Source organism: Pterocles gutturalis, unplaced genomic scaffold (assembly GCF_000699245.1).
Source record: "Pterocles gutturalis isolate BGI_N339 unplaced genomic scaffold, ASM69924v1 scaffold18106, whole genome shotgun sequence".
Classification (NCBI taxonomy): Eukaryota; Metazoa; Chordata; class Aves; order Pterocliformes; family Pteroclidae; genus Pterocles; species Pterocles gutturalis.
This window is the reverse complement of record NW_010103394.1, coordinates 29544-53427: the sequence shown is the minus strand read 5'-3', so window position 1 is coordinate 53427 and position 23884 is coordinate 29544. Positions and strand designations below refer to the sequence as shown.

Here is a 23884-nt window from a genome sequence, read left to right as displayed (position 1 = left end):
TTAGATGAGAAGCGTTGCTAGTGGAGGTGGAGCAGGTCCCCGGGGAGGCTGTGAGACCTCAGTGCTCAGAGCTGCTCACAACATGGCTGGGGCCCTGGGCAACTCTCACAATTCAACTTTTTTGGTTTAATTGTATTGAGCACAGTACCATAGGTGAATTGCCACAAGAGTTGAGTTAAAATGGGAAATGCTAGGAAAAGATTGTCGGGCCCGGGCTGAAGAGCAGCAGTGTGAATGCTGGAGGACTTGTCCCGGGTGTGACATGGGGAATCTGGACGCAGCTCCGTGGACTTCTGACTTCATTCTCCTGAGTTAGTTTAGTGGCAAAGGAACTTTGGAAAGGCAGAGAGCACTGTCGAGGAAGTCCTGGAAGATGTTGTAACTACCTTCAAGGTGTTTTTAGAATCAGAATCCTTTTTTATAAAATCCTAGAATGGTTTGGATTGGAAGGGACCTTAGAGATCATCATGTTCCAACCCCCCTGCTATGGGCAGGGACACCTCCCAGTAGCCCAGGTTGCTCAAAGCCTTATCCAGCCTGGCCTTGACCCTAAAGATCCTAGCATCATTAAATTTCAATTATATTCTAAACAAATTAGCTTAACATCTTTCTCATTTCGTTTTTGTGGCCTTTCCATTTTATTGCAGAAGAGAATGGGCTTAGCAGGATAAGGTGAAATTAGTTTTGTCTCCAGTCTGTACCATTACTGCATGGCCGTTCTTCTGATGTTCACTCACACTTTGTACATAGGCCAACAGTTGCCTGCAGGTGCTTCGTTGGTTACTCTACTGTCTTGGCAATTGGTGGCTCAGATAGCTGTCAGCATCTTATATAACCATGGTCAGAGTCTTCTGCAAGCACCCTGCAGTCTTTAACTAGCCTGCCAGTATCCTGTACAGTTTTCGTTTCTAAATTTACATCTAACTGATGATGTTGTTGATATGAAGAATTGGTTGGCCCAATGTTATCTGAGAAATCCAGGTGTAGCAGATCTCCCAAATCTTAATGTCCTGCTTCCTGGAAAAACCTTCATCTTATGGCTTATTCTGCACATGGGCTTTGGTTCTGCATCCAGCTCCATTTTATACTAACAGCACGGTACAAGGGTACAATGTGAAAAAAGAGCAACTTTTGTTCCATAATACCTCAAATCAATAATGATAAAAATGGCTGGCTTCATGCTTTTGAAGACTCTGGAAAGACGTCCTCCCACTCCAATCTAATCTATGTGGTTTCTTACCATGTTTCATAGCTTCTCAGTTTTCTGTTGTGTTTCTTTATGGTGATAATGAAGAGCCGGGTTCCTTGCTGAGTGCTGAATTAGGTTTTCAGATACATTGGTAGATAATACATCAGCATGTCTGCTGGTGTTATTCATTAACAATATAGTTGAAAAATCAGGTAACTAGCAGCAACATAAAAGGACCATGAATGGTGGATTTCCCCCATCTTCTTTATGTGTCTCCTAACTGCCTTCCAGCATAGTGAATGACTTCCTTTGTTTAGTACATTTTGATATTAGAAATGCACATTTTTCATTAAGATTTTTTGTAGAACACTGAATGATTAGAATTCTAAAACCATAAGTTAGCAACATTTTAGTCCTAGGTGTTGGAGAAATTCCTGCTAATAAAATTATTCTAAGCATGGTTGTTCTGTTTGCTTTCTTCACAGAGTTATAGTAAACATAATTCATAGTGTCAAAGGATACCATTCAAAGACTATACGTTTTCTGAATGTGGCTTTTGACAGTTCCGGAGATTCTCTACTTGCTGGAGACCAGCAGGGGAATATATATGTTTTTGACTTGAATGGAAACAGGTAAGAATATTTCTGCTGAGACATCTTGATTGTCTTGACATCTGTAACATTCAAGGATATGGAACTTGCCTGGACAGCATGCCACAGGTCTGGTTTTAACCCTCAGTTTTCCGTGAATGTCCAAATAGACAGTAGTTTGCTCAGAGCTGAAACTACAAGCCAGTGTCTCATCTAGGCTCCCTAAATACTATTTTATTAGTTCAGGTGCTCCAAAAGATCAGAAATTTGTAACTCTAAACTGAACAGACAGCAATTTCATAGGATGTAAGTGATTAAATACTACCAAAAGAAGTTATTCTTTCGGCAGTAGTGATCAATTAGTAATAAGAGCCATGAATTACGATAAACTAGACCTAGTATTGTCGTTTGCAGAGATACATTAATCAGTCTTTTCAATTCTACAATGAGTTTTAAAATATTCGCAGTGTTTTTTAGATTTATTATAATTAGATATTATTTATTTGCTCCCTTCTTTTGAGATAATGTATTTTTTTCTCTTGGTGAACTATATTGGAACTGATTAAGTTATTACATCACTTGACATTGTGAACCAAGGTTTCCTAACACAGTGAGGATGTGTATTTTTAAATAGGTTCAACCTTGTTCAGCGGACAATGCAGGCTTGCACTGCTTTGGCATTTAATCTTCGCAGAAAGACAGAATTCCTGGTGGCTTTGGCAGATTATTCCATTAAGTGCTTTGATACAGGTAAAGATACAGACTTACTATCTGAATTGCTATGAAAACCTATATCATTTTAGTTCTGGTCTCAAGCTTTTTCGAAGTTTTTTTGATTGAAATCTTACTATGTATTTCGTGCCATCTGTCCAAAAAAGAAAGATGTGAGTTGTAGTCCGGTGGCTAAATGAACCCTTTGCTTTCTCAAAGTTTCTTGTTCCGAGTCACACAGGCATCTGTTTAACTAAAGTCTAAGACAGGATTGCAGTTTTGTACGTTACCTTTTTAAAAGCAACTCTGTATATGTTTTCTTAGAATGAGGTGCTCTATGTAAAGTCAAACCAAAATCAGTAGACGGTATGTTAGTTTGCAACTGAACCAGTTTTTAACTATGTGCACAGTAAACTATTTTAACAAAGTGACAATACACCAGAAGAACTGTCAGTACTTTTGAGTATGCAAGTAGATCTGTATCCTTGTTCAAAAGCAATATTTAAAATTAATTTCACAGGCCAGCTGTGTGTCTCTGTCTCGATTAGAAGTTAAATGGTGAAAGGCATTGACAATTCAGTCTTCGTAAATTAATCTTAACCTATCAAAAAGTGCAGTTGTAGTGCCTCATATCATCTGGATTAAAATCTGTCTAAAAAGTCGTAGGAGTTGCTCATCTGCAATTTGAGGGTTTGAGTCTGATCTTATCAGCGAAGATTTTAATGTAACGCTGCTTCCCAAAATAGAGGAAGAGTCAAGAGTTAAGGTCCGAAATCCTCTGTGCTTTTTTTCCTCCTTTCAACCATAGTCAGACCAAACTTAGATTTTGGATGCACTTAGATAAATCTTCTTAATTATTCCACAGAGTCCTGCATGTTTATATAGTGCTGTTTCCAGATACCAAGTCATACTGAAGAATGTTTTAACGTATAAATGTTGTTCACATAAGTCAGTATTGGGTAAACTGTCCTTAGAGGTGAATGAGATAATACTTGGTGGGCTCCATCCATTGCTTTAGAAGCCATACTCTGGAATCCCATGTCATCCTCCCACATAACAGTAGCTTTAAGCACTCAATTGTCTGTAAGCGCAGCAGAAAGTTTGGCTGTTAGGCTTTATGAGTTGCTTTATAGCCATTTCCCATCTTTGATGCCACAGCAGTAGGTCAGCTGGAACCACCCCATGGGCTGGCAGGCAAACTACCCACCGTAAATAGTGTAATTGCCACAAATACGGTCTGGTTGCTGAGGGAAGATTAGTGGTCATGCAATCACAAGTAGGAGACCATGTAGTCAGCGGAACCATTTCCTTAGTATGCCATACACAGCATTAAAATGTTTTGGGCTGTAAAAGAATTAATGAGCTGTTGCTTTCTGACTGTGCCTTTCTGGAGTCATAGCCTGTTGTCATTAAACCTTTCTTCCTTACACCTGTAAATAGCTGTGTAATCATTCATACATACTTTCCACAAGTCAAAACAAATGGAGAATTCTAACTAGAACATTCAGTCTCAACTTCTAGAGATTACTGTGGGTGTTCACATCAGATAATCTGCCTATGAGGCATGCTGAATTTACCTGATCACAGTGTTTGTGACTTTTGAAGATTGATTCTTAGCCTAAATTAAACAAGTCTGTGCAAGCTGTATTTCTGTGTAGAGCTGAGTATAATTTGCAGAATCTGTTACTTGGAGATGAAGAGATGGTTAGGTTTCTCTAAGGTATAGTATCTACATGAAGACTGGTACCTTTATTTCTTGATTGTTGGGCTGTGATCGTAAATGGTCATATACTAGGTATGCTTAATGGTCTCTTTCACAGCATAGTGTTGGCAATACAGAGTAAAGTAGTAGTTGCTTCACCTTGAATGACTTTCATTTCCTTTAATTTTTTCAATAACTCCTGCAGAAACCAAGGAGCTAGTTAGCTGGATGAGAGGACATGATTCTTCTGTGTCTTCCATCTCTGTCCATGGCTCGGGCAGGTATGCCATCACTACATCTGCTGATACAGCACAACTGTGGGACTTGGACACCTTTCAAAGAAAAAGAAAGCTGAATGTTCGTCATTCTGTGGGTATACAGAAGGTGAGTAAAGAGCAATTGCTGAAGGGTGAACAAGCATACCTCAGCAGAGTAACACTGCAGGTTAAAATCACAGTACTTGAAAATAATTTTTAAAATACAGCTGAATCTCTTCTATGTTCTTTGGGCATATTTCCTTGACTGTCATCCTATCACATCATCCAGACCACTGGAACTTTTAAGGAACCTCCATCTTTAACGAAACTCAAAACTTGGTTGGATATGACCTTGACTAACCCAATTTAACCTGGAAGTTGGATCCATCATCTAGATTGACCCTGCTTTGACCCAGGGGTGGGCTCAAAGGAGCCTCCAGAGATTGATTCCAACCTGAATGATACCGGGATTTAAGGGTGTTGTTTAAAAAAAAAAAGTTTCGGTGTCATAAGGGTGACTTCAAACAGTCACCACCACCTGCCCCACTCACCTGCTTATTCTAAAGCTGCTCTTCTTTCTGTGCCCACTAAGCACTGAATGTGCTGAAAAGTAACTTGGCAAAAAGAAATTGCTGCTTCTCAGCCAAGTGGTTTCTTTGGTTTGCTGCACAGACACTTGTACTGGATTAACATAGGAGATCAGAAGGATGACATGTTTGTGTCAGGGAGTGGTTTAAATAGGTCTTCCTTACCATTATGCTGCTTTAAACAGGTCTGCCTGCGCCACCAAATGTCAAAGTTTGGCATAAGTACTACAGAAAGTACTGACGCTGTCAGTGCCTGAGCATTGCTTACACACATGCTGCCCTGCAGTGAATAGTCTTACAAACACCACTTCACACCGAAGTTCTCATCGGGCTGGTCACTAAAAAAACATGCTGATTTTGCAGAGGACAAGGCTATTCATTCGAGTGTCCTCACCATGTTCTAGGTCAAGTAGAAATTTTGTCAGCCTGAAATAGTCACCTAGCAAGTACTGTGGAAGGTCATGCATAAATTTCTGTCTGTTTTGTTAAAACTGTTGTGTAGTACATGTTGCTAAAATAATTATCATGTCTTCCCTCCAAAGATGGCTGCGTTTCTTTAGCCCTGCTCCATATCTTTCTTTGTGTAGACTATGTGTAGGGGCTTCTTATTGATAAATGGCTTTTGGAATTCGGTAGGGTCAGGATTTTACAGTATGGAAACAACCTTTACATCCAAACTCCTTAGTTTTGTGTACTACTGTTAAAAGTAAACAATGTTGTAGATGAATGTTTCACAGAGTGCATTTACAAGCTCTTGGTACTGTTTGAATGATGAAGCTAGTTTGTAGAAGGTGCAACAAGCAGTTGCTCAGTGAGCAGTTCTGACTCATGTCTTCCATCCCCTCCCGCTCCTGGGTTCGTGTTTCCACCATTTACATTACATCCTCTCTGGCACTCATCAGAAACCTCCACAAGGCAGTTTCACAGTTATAAAAATAATGTAGGTAAAATTTTTAGTCATTTTGGTGAGTTAAACTGGCTTAGCAAAGGCTTCAACAAGTTCTGAGCCAGTGCAAGGGAGAGTGGGCCTGCCTAGGCTGTGACAGGGGAAGGGGACCCGCTGCCTGCAGGATGAGCCTTGCATTGCAGCTGCGTTGCGCAGTTACAGTAATAGCCATACTGTCATGGTTTGTCATGGTTTGTTGTATTTTATTCTGCCATGCACTTTTGTCCAATTTAAAGGGTGCTTCCTTTACAACATACTCCATTTTTTTTCTTTTCCATATTCTTCCAGGTTTTTTTTCTTCCATTGAGTAACACCATCCTCAGCTGTTTCAAAGATAATTCTGTTTTTGCATGGGAGTTTGATACTCTTCACTGTAAATACCGGTTGCCAACTCCTGTAGAGGGTTCTGTATTACTTTATAAGGTCTTTGCAGTTACCAGGTAAATTGCTATTTTAAACATTCTAAAGGCAGACTACAAAAATTGTAGTTTTTAGACAGGCTTTCTTTCCTTATTTTTAATGTTTTATGGAACTATTGAGCTATATACTATGATAAACTTTTGAACTCTGCTGTGACTGATACTTTCAGCAAGGATCAATAGCCGTTTTTATTAGTCCCATAGCAGTTGAAATAAAGTAAGTTGATTTTTAATGACCACTAAAATGAGGTTTCAACTATCCTTTACAAAAGCAAATTTTATTATTTAGGAGCTTATTTTTGTTTCAGGAAAGTATGACAGGAATAATGACAGATTCATAAGTGATTTGAGGGCATAGAAGGAAATATACAATCTCTCTCTTTTTAGCCAATGCTAACTTAAAGTCTAGTATTCTGATGGAAACTTTGCCTCATCTATGATCCAGAGATGGCCGGATTTTTGTAGCTGGTGGAAAATCAAATCGTCTTCACTTGTGGTGTTTAGAATCAAGGAAGATAATACGAATAATCCAAATGCCTGCAAAAGTACGATCTGTCCGTCACCTGGAATTCCTCCCTGACAGTTTTGATGGGGGCTCCAATCAGGTCAGGTTTTTTAACAAAGCTTAAGACTGGAGTACTTGGTTAGTTGATTCAGCACATATACTTTGAGGGCTTTTGGGGGGCACTGGGGATATGGGCCCATACCATACAGAAGGAAAGATCCTTGCTTAGTTGCTCTTGTAGCTTAATGGGATGTCTTTGCTGAACTGGGTATTCCTCTTTGTTTTAATTTACAATATTAATTGATGAATCCTTTTAACTTATAGATCCTTGGAGTGTTAAGTCAAGATAATATTATGAGATTTATCAATATAGAAACATGCAAACTTCTTTTTGACATTGGGAGTCATGAAGAGGGAATCAGTACAGCAGCAATTAGCCCCAATGGACGGTATATTGCATCAGTAATGGAAAATGGTAGCCTTAATTTGTACAGTGTCCAAGCTTTGACTCAAGAAGGAAATAAGGTAGAGTGTTTTACATTTCTTAAAACAGCAGTAAATCCCATTAAAGTTGATACCTGTCTACATAACTTTTGTATCAGCAATAGTTTGCAGACATGTTGAAGTGCCTTATTTAACACTAGGAATAAAGAAAAAGTGGTTTGTAGAGTTCCCTTCGTAGTTATTCCAGCCTGTCAGGTAATATTGATTTTTTAAAGTATATATATCACTGTGTTTCTGGTGCTGGGAGGAGAGGGAGATGGTATTTCTTTCTACAGCAATTTGTAAGGACTAAATTCTCTTTGTAATGACCTTTTGGGGGTGATGGAAACAGCATAATTGTACTGCTTCTGTTCCATTTCCTATAATGTTTTGCAACTGATGCAGTCTTAAACTGTGGGCATGAATGGTGTTTTTGTTACTGTGATTTTGTTTTTCTTGCTGTGTTATTGGATACCAGCATCCATCATTCTAGCACAATCATACTCCTAATCCTTCTTAAATAACAAACATTCTAAATACCAGTTCTTATTTTATTAAAGTAATTTATTAATGAGAGTCAGGTTTCTAAATCCAGAATTCCATATATCTTGAATCATCATGTCTTTGAAGTAAACAGTAACCAGCTTCGGATAATGACGGAGTTGGCGCTGGGGAAGGATGTGTAAATATGTCACACACATTCCATTTGCACTTCTGCTGCCGGTTTGACATGAACTGGGATATCCACATTATTACTTGTTTCCCAATCTCCAGCATTGAATTAATACCTTCCTGACAATGAATACTAATTAAAGTTTGTAAAGGTCTTTTGTATTCTTTTTAACTAGTGCTATAGAAATACAAAATATTTTCGCGACATTGAGAAACACAGTAAAGTAAATAACCTGAACAGTACACGATACACATTTATGCTATCCCAATTATATTTTAGTGTTTGCTGAACAAGGAAATAACATGATGTTTGAGTTGGTTTGGAAGCTACATAAACTTTCTCACAGTCTTTCTAGTTTATTACAGCAGTTTTATTCACTGGCATACTTATTCAGGAGTGTACAATCCATATATATTTATTTACGGTATAACTGTGTCTCTGTTCTTCTTGCTGTGGCCATCAAGCTCAAAAATACGGCATATAAAATAGAGTCAACATCAAATTATGGTGTTATTTAATCTGTTTTACAAGATGTTACCTGAGTTATTTTCACTTAATATTAGCCTCCACCACCTGTGTTCAAAGTAGAAGAAGATTGGTCCAAGTGCACGTCAGAGCCAAATAAACTGACAATGAGAGCAACTCCAGGAAGGTCAGAGCGGCCTTGGAAGTCCAAAGGAAGCAAAACTCAAACCAGATTGCTGAAACTGCAAGCAAACACATCACTTGACAATAAAGAGGTAGAAAGAACTTGCAAATATCTTGTTCTCCAGTCTGCAGCGTTTAAATTTCATTGCAAAAAAAAATTTAGCCACATACTATAAAAAATAAGTTCAGGCACTGATTCACTTAGATGTTTGAGCGGAGAGGGGATTGAGGGAGTTTTAGTTACCTTTCCTCTCTTTGTTTAGCCCACACTCCTGTATTATGTGACACAGCCAGAGCTGCCTCCAGTCAGCTTTGAGTACCTCTGAAGTTGTTCAAGCAACTTGTGACACATTTGGATATTTGCTAGATCTGATCTGCTTCCCTGCTAGCAAACTGACCTTTCTAAAATGTCTGTCTAGAAGCTGTTTAATTTTTTATTAATTATTTAGAAGATGCATTGCTGTTTATTTCCCTTCTGTCATCACTGTGCCATCTTCTCTGTCTTTATCTCATATGTGTATATATTCTCATATATATAAATGCACACACATATCTGTATCTTTATATTTATCCTCCTGTAATATTTGTCACAACATGATCTATTCCTTATGTCAATATTCTTTATGGTTTGGCTATATCCATAATTTAATTATATATAGTTTAGTCAGTTAGGGTCTGATTTGCTTCTGACTGAAATCGGTGGCAGCTGTTCTTTGAATTCAGTAGATGAATGGTCTTTTGAATGATCTTTTTTATTGCTGAAATACCTAGGATTATGTAACAGATAGCAGTACACGTGATATTTTTTTTAATATTATGTTAGGAACTTCAGTATTTAGCTACTAACATCAGAGTGCAAGGGAAGAGATTATGAAAGAGAAATCCTTACATTTATTGTTGCTCCCCTGTTTTGTAGAACGAGTTGCCAGGGGGTTTAAACAAGAAACGTCTGCAGACCTTATTGAAAGGATTTGGAGAATATCCAGCAAAGTACAGGTATGTTTGTGCGCATACTCGTGCTTACACAAAATAAAATTGCTTGTGTTTACTGGCCTGTGAAAGAGAAGTTGCTTAACTAAGTCTGCATTTTAATTGCAGGATGTTTGTTTGGCGTTCCTTATTACAACTTCCTGAAAACCACCTTGCATTCAGTAGCCTAATAGATAAGGGTACCCACAGTGCATTTGTGAATATTCAAAATGAGTATCCCATCAAAAGTAGGAAACTACTGAGAGTTTTACAGAGGTAAAATATATATTTATATTTATTTAAATATTATGGATTTTTATTTTCATATAGTGATCTGAAATGTATCCAATAGCTGGAATCAGCTGTAAGGAAAATTCTAAAATAAAACAGTAGTGCCCTCATGCAATTTTGTTTTTATAACTCATGTAATCCTGTATCTCTCTTGAAATTTACAGTCTTTCTATTTGTGGTTCTAAAATGCGTATTGTATTTTTGTTCTGTTTTGGATCGATGTTTTCTACACCTTTGTTTGCTTTTGCATACAGGACCTTATCAGCTCTAGCTCACTGGTCTGCTATCTTTGCTGAGACACCTTATATTCCTTTGCTAGCATTCCCGTTTGTAAAATTATTCCAGAACAACCAGCTGATCTGCTTTGAAGTTGTTGCTACAGTAGTAGGTGAGCAATGATTTTAAAAACTCAAATATGTTGCAAGATGTTTAAGCTTTCCCATACAAAAGAGCTTTTCCTGATGAAATGAATTGAGGTATTTCCTAAGAGGTCACCAGGCTCTCTTTTAAAGGTGTTGCCAGGAGTTAATATGTAGCAACTGTACACTTAAAATAAAAACCTGCTTGTAAATAAAAACAAGATACTAGACTGCCTTTTGCAGCGTTTCTAGCAACAAGTTAGCAGTTTAACAGTATTTGTAAAGTCTGTTCGACAAAAACAAAATGTATTTAGTGCAATTAAACCAAAATAACTGAAATCTCTGAGACATGGGAAAAGTAATCACACACACACACACCCCCCACCCCCTCACCCACTCCAAGACAAAAGGGAATGATCTCTTTTAAAGTTTTAGTGTGTTTAGTTGTCCTAAGTATGTGGTAACTCAAAATTAGACATTTGGCTGAAAGCTGGCCATGGCTGTTTTCCAAAGAAACGATCTAAATTAAAGTGCCTTACACTTAAATTAGTTGTTGCAGCTGCTGCTAAGTCTGCAGAAGATATGTGCTGCCAAGCATACATACCTACTTTGCAAACACATGCTGTTAGTGAATAAGTATCCAAGTTTACAGAAATTATTCTTAGGATGTTAAAAATTACTTGATCCAGGGTGTAGTTTCATGAGACAGAAATACCAAGTATTCCCATCTGCCTCCAACTGCTTACTCCCACAATACACAGACTTTTTTCCTCTTATTTTTGAGCCAGATTAGTTCCCCAGTCTGGTTCACAGTGTACTGACACGAACACTCATGCTAGTGCAGCTGGAGGAGCAGCGTACTCTGGGAATGGTTTAGGAATAAATTCTAGGAAAGAGGAGGGATGGGAATATCTTAAACAGGTCTTGCTGCCTAAAACTACTTCTTAAATTCATAGCCTTTATAACCAAGCCTTAAGGTTGTCAAGAGTCTATTAGAATGGATTGTGTCAGGCTTTTTTTCTCTTTCAGTTAATCTTTGTCAGCACTGGTTTGAGTATTTTCCCAATCCTCCAGTTAATGTCCTTAGTATGATGGAAAATGTTTTGGCACATCATGACAAAGAACTACTTCATCATTTAAAAAAATATAATGTGACTTCACAGGTAAATATTCTAGCCAGATTTTGTATATAAAATGTCACTGCAGTGAATGATAGTGCACTAGTCTTTTATTTTGAAATCATTATTTTTTGAGGAAATTTTCATTAAACATCAGTGAAAGATATGGGACTGAAAAGAATATATCATTGCTTTCATGCAGCTTTTCCTTTTCCATGATCATAAATCTTACATATGTGCTACTGGAGTTCTTAGAAGTCCTTTGCTCTCACGTCCACAATTGCTTGAAAATCTACTTATCAAATCATAAATGTGGTTTGTTTTTTTTTTAAGTGGACATAGGTGTGATGAATTAATTTTGTAATCCTTATTTATCATTAGGGATTATTTTTAGCTTCACAAATCTGAACAGAAGAGTTAGACATCCAGTGAAATAAGAAATGTATTTATAATCACTTCATATTAGTTTTGAACGTTTATAGTGGGTGATAAGACTTATCTTCAAATATTCTGGTTTAGTTCCTGTTTCTTTCATAAATCAATAGATTCTTGGCATAAGGCAAGAAAAAATAATATTATTTCTTTAAAAGGAATGGTAAAATTGTACTAACGGATTATTTTGTCAATTTTCCCAAATAATGTAGGTTTATGCTTGGCCTCTTCTAGAAACACTGTTCTCTGAGGTTCTAACAAGAGAAGAATGGCTGAAAGTCTTTGACAATATCTTCTCCAACCATCCTTCGTACTTTCTGATGATTGTTGTTGCCTATATTATATGTTCCAGAGCTCCCTTGCTTCACTGTAATCAAACAGAGGATTTTGAGGTAAACATTTTCATATTTAAGTCAGTCACATGAAGTGTACCTACAGAGACGTATAAAACATTGTATCTGTTGTTACAGAGGTTAGAAGGAGATGTTTCATTTCCACTTTAATATATTATTACGTTTCTGAACATCATCATCTCATACCTGACAAATATACAATGAATGAGTAAAACATTGAATAATTTCCTGCAGTTTCATCCAATGAGATCTTTAAAAGCTTTCATAAGCTTTCTAATACCACTAAGAGCCATCTTGTAAATGTCAGTAGTTCATCAACCACAAAAAAATCTGCCTCTCTTCTGGGGATCTAATATGGACTTGTGCCTGTGGAGACAAGGCACATTCTGTAATGCTGTTTCATTATTTTATTTTGAGATTTGCAAAATTAGGCAGTATTATTTGATGTTCTCTGAAGCTAAATGAAAATGTTCCCTTATGTTTAGCCTTACATGGGAGGAGGAGGATATTTCATATAAAAACATCTCTGTAGGCAAACAAAGGGTTCCACCTTGAAAATGTGCTTGTGAGCAGTCGGTTTGCCAGACATCAAACAGACAACATTGTTGCTACGTTTAATAATAACCAATTTAAAGATTTTCTTGGTGAATAAGATCTTTGACAGGATGAATACTCCTTTAAGAAGAGGAACTTCCAAGCTTCATGTTTGAACACCAGAAGTCGAGGGAGGCTTATCCAGTGGTAGGAGTCTCTGTGCGGGCAGTTGGACACTCTAAATGCACACGTAGCTTTCCAGACCCCTTATGCAACTGCCATTTGAAGAGAAGGAAAAGAACCAAAGCGTACTTTTACAACTTGAAAGGGTTTGGGTCAAGCCATCTGAGCGGGTGATATTTTACTAATTGGTAGGGCTAACTTAATAATCACTTTTTAAATCAACTTTTGAAATATAGATCTTTGCTAATTTACCTAATGATTCCCAAATAGGTGTGTTAACAACTTGCTTAATCTTTTGTAGAATGTAAATGGAAGCATGTCTCTTACAGTCTTTCTTTCATCATCGTAACAACCTGGACATTAACATTGTGATTAAGGAAGCTTATCATCTTATGGAGGCTACACCACTAGATATCCATCCACAGCATATGCTTGATGACTTCATACCGCTTACAAAAGGACAGTACCCTGTATTTAATAAATATCCCAAGTTCATTGTGGATTATCAAACTCAGGAACTGGAGAGGATCAGACAGGATGAAATTGAATACTTACGAGAGAGGTATTAATGGGAAAGTTGAAGACAGTATCAAACTGGGAGGGACAGGTGGACACAATTGCCTTTTTCTGTTGTACTCTGCATGCTTGAAAAGAGAGACAATTCAGACAATTTACGAAGATTGCTTTAAGTAGCTGATAAAGGTTAAGAGTTATGTAGTTTGACACATTTTTAAGTTAAGTTGGTGTTGTGGTTCAACCCCAGCTGACAAAAAGCACCACACAGCTGCTAGCTCACTCCCCACCCCAGTGAGATGGGGGAGAGACTCAGAAGAGTAAAAGTGAAAAAACTTGTGGGCTGAGATAAAGACAGTTTCATAAATAAAGCAAAAGCTGCGCACACAAGCAAAGCAAAACAAGGAATTCGTTCACTACTTCCCATCAGCAGGCAGGTGTTCAGCCATCTCCAGGACAGCAGGGCTGCATCACACATGACGGTTACTTGGGAAGACAAACATCATCACTCCAAATGTCCCTCCTTTCTTCCTTCTTCCCCCAGCTTTATATGCTGAGCATGACGACATATGGTATGGGATATCCCTTTGGTCAGTTGGGGTCAGCTGTCCCAGCTGTGTCCCCTCCCAACTTCTTCTGCACCCCCAGCCTCCTTGCTGGTGGGGTGGGGTGAGGAGCAGAAAAGGCCTTGGCTCTGTGTGAGCACTGCTCAGCAACAGCTAAAACATCCCTGTGTCATCAACACTGTTCCAGCACAAATCCAGAACACAGCCCCATGCTAGCTGTTATGAAGAAAATTAACCCCATCCCAGCCAAAACCAGCATAATTGGTAGTGTTATCTTAAACAAAAAATGTTTGTTAATTCACAGAAGATATTGGGCTGCAAGTCTTCCAACTTGAAAGCTTGTTAAGTCAGAGCCTTAAACCTCTGTTGGCCTTGTAGTGTCCAACTTTGTGAAGGGCCAGGAGTTCTTAGCTTGCTATTGAAATCAGTGGGTACCATGATGCTACGGCACCTTTAGAAACTATTTTATATTAAGAATGTGAGGAAGAAAATATCTGCACTCATATGAAGTGCCCTGTTGTCTTAGTCAGTATTGTAACTCTTCTTTATGTACTTAATCAGTACATAAATGGGATGCCATACTCTTTCATGACATCTCATTTCAGCAGTTCTTTGCTAGTACGTTCATTAGTTTCTAAGTAATCAAGTAATTTCTTGATACTTGTCTTGAATTATTAACGTGTGGTCTCCTTCCATTTAGACAATTAGCGCATGAATTAGAAGCTAAAGCACAGGAGCAGAAAGCGGAAGATGAAGCCTGGTATCGAAAGCAGGAATTACTTCGAGAAGCTGAAGAACAGAGACGAAAAATGCTACTGGAAGAAGAAGAGAAGCTGGTAGAACAGAGGCAGAGGTATTATAACATAAGAAGCAGTAGGGGCCTGGCTGCCTTATCCTGCTATTATATTTTTAACCATGAGTAAAGGAGAAATAACCACCAATTTGTATGAATTGTAATGTGGGAAGACAGTGTGGTCTGGGTCAGATTTTGGTGTGGGAAATAAGTTATTTGGGTTGTATTACTGCCTTGCCTGAGGGAATACAGCAGATCAGAGGCCAAGTCACTTCATATTTTTGTCTCCGCTCCCAGCCTTTTGACTGGTCTCTTCAGATTCTGAACGCTCTTAAGTGGTCAGTTGCTGTGTGATTGCACAGTGAGACTTCAGACTTGCACAGTGGACAGACAGACTGCAGATACAAGAGTCACTTATAGCATCAGTGACTGTACGCATTCTTGTATTTCCAGGGGATTTAGAAAAAACACTGCTTTATATATCAGTTGCTGAGCAAAGAGTTGTGATAGTACTGAAGCTGAACTGTTAGTTTGTACATTTTGCAGCTGTGAAAATTTAAGAGAATTTCAACATCTCCATAGTTTTTTAGATCAACTACAAGTAATCATAGAATCATTTAGGTTGGAAAAGACCCTTAAGATCGTCAAGTCCAACCGTTAACCTAACACTACAAAGTTCGCCAACTAAACTGTGACCCTAAGTGCCACATCTACAGGTGCTTCTCTTAAACCCCTGTAACCTACAGAGTAAGTTTGTTTGGTTTTGGTTTTTTTTAAAGAGGGCAGTGAGCCTTTCTTTGCAAATTAATTCCTGAGTTTGTGATTTTGTTCCTTGAAAGCATTTTGATATTGTCCAAATAAACTTAGGAATAATTTTGTGCACAAAGAGGTACTAGGACACTGGCAATAATTCTAAGGAATAGTTTCCAGTGGTGGATTATTGCAATAGTAAACTAGTCCTTATTAAAGCAGAAAGAAACAGGGCACGGGACTTCAAAGCTTAACTGGGGACGTTGCCATTAGAGGATGTGTGTGTGTTTGTGAATTCAATTTTGTCTTGTAAATGAAAACAGGACAATTTAAAAGAATGAAAGCAACTGTCCTAAACTTTATAAATTAGAGATTAGCTCATAGTAACTAATGGATAACTGCAGTGCAAGTTTGTGATCTTTGGTACTGACCTTTCATATATACAAGTTCCCTTGTTTCTGTTTGTTTTGGCTTTGAAGACTAGCTGCTGTGAAAAGAGAACTGAAAGTAAAGGAACTACAATATCTAGATGCTTCAAGACGGCGTTTTCTGAAATACCAGCAAGAGCAGCGTCAAATGGATCTGAAACGTCTTGATGACGAAATTGCGAGAAAGGCTGAGTATTGCTCAAGCAATTCTTTTCTTGGAGGAAAAAATGCATAATTAAAATTTCAGTTGATATACTGTGATTTGTGAGCCCAGAGGTGTATTAACCATGAAATGGACTGCTTTAAGTGGTAAATGCATAATTTAACTGTTTTATTTGGCACTTACCATGTTCCACTGGCTTGCTTTAACTGGCAAAATTCCTGAGAAAAGCCAGGTTCATCTGTATATTGGCAGTGTTGAAAAATGTAATGAGCTCCTTAAAGGACTAGTGAATTCTCAGCTGTCTGTTGGCTGTGTGACCTGATAGCAAATTAACCCTGCCATTGATTGAGAGGCTCCGCAGTGGCCTCTGGCCAGACCTGGCTCAGCTCCCGTGTTACTAGCTTGAGCACTGTGGCATGCAGATGCTGAGAATGGGAGCTTTTGAGCCTTGTGGTCTCAAATTGAGTCTTCGCAGGGCTGTTCCTCATGTTTCAGCACCACACTTTGCAGAGCACGGTGCAGCTGTGTGTTTGTTTCTGTAGTCAGGGCCCTGTAAGATTCATTAGCTCCAGCTCAGCACAGGTTTGGCCAGGTGTGAAGTGGCCACTTCCCATCTGTGTGCTGTCCTCCGCAGCATTCTGGTTTTAGAGACTCCTTATTCGATTCAGAGCTGCATGTGGCAGGTTATTAGCGCTAGATGAAGCCTGACATTTCCCTAATATGCTTGGCTGGATGCAAAACTATTCTTGTGCCTCTTCTCCACCTTGCCCTGTACTTTCGATATGCAATACTTTCCATTTTTTCATGGTATGACACAAAGTTAACCAGCATTTAGAAGTAAGGTGTGGCTTGGGGTTTTGGACATTCTTCTTGATACTGTTTTTTGAGGGAGAAGAATTTCTCCTTTACTGTGTGTTCATGTGTTTCTCTTCTCAAGGCATCCATGAGAGAGCAGGAAACAGCTGCTACTGTTCAAGATGCAGAAGTACGACGGATGGAACTTGAATCACAACGACAGCTTTTTGAACAGGTAATTATTAGGGAATTATTAGGAATTAGTAGTTCTCAGATTTGGTTGTGTTATCCTTTCTGATAGTTTTTTAAGAATAAACCATCTGTTGATAAAAGCATTAGTAGAACTCTCTGTTATCTGTTTTTTCTGGGAGAAAATACCCTATCCTCCCCATTTTATTCTTCTCCTGTGCAGAGGTATAATTTGGTTGCTGCAGGGTTTAGCTGTGTGCTCAGCTGGTTGAGAGAAAAGAGGAACATGTAAATAAGAAATAAGTCTATAACAAGGTGTTCCTCATCCCAGAAACTCCCACCTTTTCATCTGTGGTATCCAGATTTATCTACATTTTCTGGAGAGGACAGTATAGCAGATTGATGTAGTTGATAAAGAAGTATCTAATTGCCAACAACATCATTAAGCAAAAAGGAATGGAGGGTTCATGGGTAATGTGCAGTTCCTTTCTCAAATGACTGACTTATAGTTCAGAAAGATCACTATTCAGTAATAAAGGGTTTTAATCAATAATACAGTTTAAAATTAAATATAAGTTAATTTTTATAAATAATTATTGTAAATGACTGAAAAGCAAGGCTGCCAATGGAAGGCTTCAGTAATATCCGTTTTGGTTAAAAATAGTAAGTTAAGTGTTTAGAAGTCATAGGTACGTGTGCCCATCTTGCGTACATGCAGATCCGATGGAACGCAAGCAGAAGTGGACATCCAGATAGCTAACCTTTATTTTGAAGCATGTATTTGGTTTTTTAAAGCTTTTGGCCATAGACTTTTTATTGACCACGCTGAGCATCACTGGGCTAAATTTCTTGTAGCATTTATTTATTAAACACACAGCCAGCTGTATTGTGGCTACATAACACAAACCAGGCTAAGCTCATTTGTGTTCCAGTATATGTAAAGTCAGCTGTTTAAGGGAACTAATTCTACAGTGACCATCCTTTTCAGGCTAGAAAGGTAGCAATTATTTCACTAATTGCGGATATACATCTGCCCACAAGAGCCTGTGTAGAGAGGCTTTCCCTGCCGTACCCTGAACTGACTGTTTTACTGCCATCAGTGAGGGGCTATATTCAGGCTTAGAAGTATGTTAACTTTGCTTCAGTACCCTGCTGACACAGCTCAATAGATTCCTGTAGGCCTGGGAAGGGGTTGTGTCTTCTCCAGAAAACTGTATAGAGGTGCCCCGATGAATGTGAAGAAAAGATGGTGAGAGTTAAAATTCTATTTCTAGATGCACTGCTGATCTGAACTACTTTGGCAAACCATCTCTGCGTTCAGCTGCAGATGTGTTCATTATAAGTCCCTGTACCATGAATCATTATTTTTATTTGTGAAGTATTTTGAGGTTTTGGCTAAAATGTGCCTTAAAAGTGCGGAGTATTTTCATGATTAATCTAGTTCATTTAAGTTGGAATTCTGCTTTTATGCTCCACTGTAATACAGGGAATGGAGTTACATCAGTATCAGCCCGTGAGACCACTGTGATGACTCAGGCTTAGTGTATTTCCAAGTGGATAACACAGCAGGGACTATCGCTTTCTTGGAGAGTTATGATATGTAATGGGATGAGATGTGTGGATATAGTCAAATACTATTTTAATGAAATTTTAATGAATGTTAGACAGAATTACAAATGTGGGTTAGTAGCTTAGCAACAATAATTTATGTTTGTGTGTTTGGCAGCATGTAATCAAAGATCAAGAGGCAGTTACAAAGGAAATGAAAGAAGTGTTAGATGCCCATCGAAGAACGGTGGATCTGGAAGATCGTCTTGTTCAGAGATTGATGGAAATAGATAGAGAAGAAAAACAGAAAGCTCAGATAGTAAGATGATTGGATTTTAACATGTATTTTGGGGAGTTAGTATGCTGACTAGTACAAGTAGTACTAGTTACTAGTATTTTAAGTGCAATTAACTAGTTCAATTTAATATGAAAATATTTTCTAAATAAATTAATTTCTACATACCTGTATTAGTAGATTATGACAGTATGTTTAAAGTTTTCAGGTTTTCAAAAATCTGACTGAAGTGTCCAAACTGCTATGTAATACTGAAATTCTCTGGGGCCTGCCATGAATATTAACTTTTCTTTACTTCTCAGAACTTGCAAGGCATATAAGACTCAAAAGTGATTTTCAGAATAAGACATCCTCCTGTTAAGGAACATGTCCTATTTGTAACCATAATAAAACAAAAGTAAGCCTCAAAGGAACTTTCAGTTGGTAGTGCTTGGCAGGGAATTCAGCCATAGAAGCTGTTTTCAAGATCACACTAATGAACGTGTGTAGCTTGACATTAGGAATTGTTCAGATTTTCAAGCTCAAACTTGTAACTGAACAGTTGGAAAAATAGTTGCAGCTAACCCACTGCCCATATGTTTGGCATCTGCATTTATATTTTGTCTAGAAATAAACATATGGGTCTGAATTTTTGTAAACAGCCTTCAGTTTTTGGAAGCAGATGGATGTAGGTGGAAGTATTGGCATCCAGGTATCAATCTTATGTTAATTGCACCTGTAAATCATATTAAATCTGTGCCAGAAAAGCAAAATTCCCAAAATCATGGAGAGGGTTGATGCCTCGTTCCGAAAGATTAAAAACAAAACAAAACAAAAAAAGACACTCAGTAAGAGAAAGAATAAGAAGGATGAAGAAAGAGCAGAAGAAAGTCCTGACAGACAAGACAGCCTGCTGTAATGAATGGAGGAGTGGCACTGCAGGTACCACCAACAGGGACATCTAACTGATCCTGGAGAACACTTCGGTTCATCTTACCCTTATCTGTATGTAACGCTGTGTACTTGAAATAGGGTAACTGAATTCCTGGTAATAAAGACGTTTTCTTAGGTGTCTGAAGAAAATTTAGCCAAAGCAGAGCAGAAACGCATTGACGCCAAGTGGAGGTTGCAAGCGTTGCAGAAACTAAGGCGTGATGATCGGGACCGTGAGAAGCGTTATGAAGAGATTGCCAAGCTCCTGCATGACAACAGGGTGAAAGAAGCTGAACTGCTGAAGGCCATGAGGGAAGCAGAGGAAAAAAAGGTATTTGCATTATTTATTTTGCAAAGTGGGACCGGCACAAATGTAACTGTCTTTTGCCCGTAACATGGAAGAGCATAAAACTGAAAGGTATTGAAGAAATGTTTTGTTAGGAATCACCTTTCCTGTTTGGACTAGAAGTTTCTGGAAGCACTAGAGCAAACTGGTGAGGATAGTTTAGGCTTAGGAAAGCATATTCCTAATTCTGTAAGTTCCTCTCTTTTTTTTTTTTTCTCTGACCCAAGACTTTTACCTTTCTTCAGGAGTTTGAATGAGAAATTTTTCAAAAAGAACCCTTCACTCAGCTTAATAACATATATTTTGATTTAAGGGTGAAGTTTAGTCTACACTAGTACAGATGGTTTTATTTGTTGCTTTTTCCTTGCAACACATCTGTTGAGGACACATTTAATTTCTCTGCTGCACAGTGGGAAGAAGTCATACAGAAAAAAGCTCAACTGGAAGAAGAGCTGAAGGCTGCTGCTGCTGCAGATGAGCGCAGGAAGCAGTTTTTAGAAGACAAAATGAATGATGCATTAGAATTGTCTGAAAAGCTGCACAGAGAAGATGGCTGTTGTGGTGAGCATATAGATAATGCAGTTCTCCTGTGTGGATGTTGGCATGAAGCATTCAGTAACTGAATACAAACTAAGTGTCCAATATTAGAGATAAACTTAAGCATAACTCCTTTACATAAGTACTTTTTGTCAGTATTCTTTCATGAAAACAATATATTGGGCCGGACTTGGAAAGGAAACTCAGTTTGATATCTATCAGATGCAGCAATACAAATGGCATTTTTGGTAGGAGCATGGGTTTAGATCAGGTTAAACTGATTGTAAAATCACTTCCCTTAGAACTCCTCTGTCAAATAATGTAAAGAAAAGCAGACTCACTGCCAACAAGTGACGCTGCCAAGTGTTTGTTCACAAGAAAAAAAACATTTATGTACATCCAGAATTGTCCGGTACAGGCTTCTGAAATGCTGCATTTGTGTGGTTTCACAGATATTTCTCCTATTCCACATCTCTGCGAGGCTCACACAAGTTTAGTGATTAGTATTAAGGTTAGTATTAATATTGCTTTGGGTGAACTTTTTCAGACTTGGACTTTATTTGCCTGGTGTTCCTAATATGGAGTGATTTGCAACTGCAAATTATTACAATGGGTGTCTCCTCCTAAAACTGCAAGTACGAGTAGCCGTATTCCACATGATCTTAGTGGCCCATTTGTCAGGAGATTAATTATATAGGAAGAAACAGCACAGGTGGAGCTGTAATTTCTTAAAATGAAGTGCAGTGATGCATAGCTTTGACCCATAGAGTAGGAACATTTGACTTCTAATTCTGAGTAAATTGTACTGACCATTAACTGGAGTGAGTGTTCCAGTTTTGCTTCCTGGAGAAAAACCGTTTCACCTCAAGCTAGAAGAATCCAGTAGAAATTTAAACACTTTTGATTTACAAAGAATCCCTCTCTCCATTTCCCACAGAGAGACGGCATGATTTAAAGGCCAGACGTACGGAGAGAGGGGCAGAACTCCAGCAGGTGCCAACGTCTGGAAACATCTGTCTGAATGATTTGTCTGCATCAGAGTTGCCATCACACAGTAAGTTTCTAAGTCAGGACCCTCCTTTCTTTCACATTTAATTTCAGAAGCATTGCTGGAACACCTCATTGTGCGATTAAGTCCTTATTAGTTGTGTAGGTGTTTAGTGGATAGTAAACCAGTTTAATGTTGTATTCTACTTCACACCTGAACAAAAGTCTTCACTACCAGGGGCAGCGCAGGTGGGAAGTGCCTGAAGTGTGTCACGTTATGAGAACAGTCATTAAATCTCAGCCTAGTTTAATCTCATGATCGTTTTACCTGTCCTTTTTCTGTCTTCATAGCTATGTATGATTTGGGGATGTTGAGAAAATGTAGAACAGGCTGTCATCAAAATCTTACTGAGAGATATAGTCAGGAATTAGTCTGTAATCATTTCCTCTGGGCTGTTGTAGCCATTACAGCCAGTGAAAGCACAGTGTAAACTCACACGCATCTCGTGCAAAACTGTGTGCAATGGGAAGCATGTGTCTCTGGACCTGCCCTAGTGACCCATGGGCGTCTGACCTTTGTAACAAAACATAGGTACCACTTTCAAAGAACTTAGGAGCAGTTGTTGCTTTTACAGGTCTTAGGGCTGTCTCACATCCAGGGGTACTAATAAAACATAGGGTTTCTGTGCAGGAGGCGGCAGTTGTCCAATAAGCATTCATGGTATTTATGGAACACTGTTGGTTGCAATATTAAGTCTGAGTTTCTTGCACTGAAGTGCCTTTAGACAGAAGACGAGCAGAACTGGCACGCCAGGAGCGGGAACTGATGGCAGAAGTCAGACGGCTCAGGCAAAAGCTTACCTCACAGGCTAAAACTAGACATCCTCCAACTCGTTTCCAAGCTACAATGTGGACACCTTGAGGTGGTTTGCTCTGGACCTCATCTGTACTTTCAAATTATTAGTTAGTAAAATACTAAATATGTATAGTGTGATGAAGGACTGATCATAAATTGTTTATAATAAAGGTCTTTGGAAATATTTTTATATAAAAATAAAATACTACCTAGAAAAATGTGTGTTATTTGTAACCTTATCATTATTTTCTTGGTAACTATAATCCTATTTTTACTTCTAAAATAAAGTCACCTTTTACTGTTAAGTTACTACACTTGCAGTATTTGTGTACTTTATTTGTTCTGGTGAATGCCATGACTTAAGAAACAAACCACTGTTAAAATGTTGGTTTTGTCAGCAATGTGTAAGTGGATTCTACAAGTTGCAGCAGGGAAATTTTCAATTAGAGAAAAAAAAATCCTTTCCATTGAGCGCTAAACACTGAAAATAAGGCCCAGAGAGCCTGTGGTACCTCTGCTGCTGGAGATATGTATAGTTCTACATCTTAGCAGGTACATTTCATGATAAAGAAAGGGGACAGAGGATCTAAATAGAAACAACTTTTTTTGTGCTGCTAGGCTGATTTTTTTCACTGGCTGTCACATGAGCATCTGCTGTGTATCGAACCAGAACCAGTCACAGTGGCAGTGCCCAGCATCCACAGACATCTCATTGCAGCCCTCGGTGAGTGCAGGGAAGAGGCATCGTTCCTTTTCAAAGGGCAAAAACCGCAACGGACAGAGATCATCTCTGGAAGGCAGAAGGAGTAGAGAAGTGCCTTGTTCTGATGGCTGTCTTGGAGTTTACATGTGGTTATTTCTATATTTAAAGAGAAAAAATAAACCCACAGAGATTTTGGCTAGCACCTCCATCCCTATGTGCACACAGTTAGGGTTTGTAGAAAGGTTACAGCTGTCACTGTGCACAAACCCCAGTGTTCCCAGCGCTGGGAGGCGGTGCCCGGCCGTGCCGTGCCCCTCGGCCCTGCCTGCGCCCCACCGCAGGGGCAGAACCCATTTCCCCGGTCCTGAATGCTGAAAGGGGCTCGCAGGCAGCTTGAATGCAGAAAACCTTCTGCCCGGCGCGATTTTGAACAATATTCATTGCAGAAATTATTTCTGTGAGCCCGCAACCCCGATCAGCAGAGCCCGGCCCTGGAACTACAGCTCCACACATCACAGCAGCAACGACAGCGGGGTTACACAGCGCATTTGTAC

The 23884-nt window shown here is 38.7% G+C and overlaps 1 protein-coding gene across 1 annotated transcript; it reads left to right on the top strand.

Moving 5' to 3' along the window:
• Window positions 1-1608: 1608 nt before the first annotated feature.
• On the top strand, window positions 1609-22693 carry TBC1D31 (TBC1 domain family, member 31; the record flags this gene model as incomplete). The annotated part of the gene is given in 22 exon segments (XM_010086714.1): window positions 1609-1659; window positions 1662-1821; window positions 2414-2529; window positions 4398-4576; window positions 6271-6422; window positions 6847-7006; window positions 7231-7431; window positions 8626-8802; window positions 9627-9706; window positions 9809-9955; window positions 10225-10358; window positions 11359-11492; window positions 12092-12271; window positions 13279-13511; window positions 14729-14881; window positions 16051-16186; window positions 17100-17192; window positions 18873-19013; window positions 20038-20232; window positions 20658-20808; window positions 21722-21838; window positions 22548-22693. Coding segments are annotated over 22 exon segments (3236 nt in total), but the record flags the coding sequence as incomplete, so codon positions are not given.
• Between the last annotated feature and the right edge of the window lie 1191 nt (window positions 22694-23884).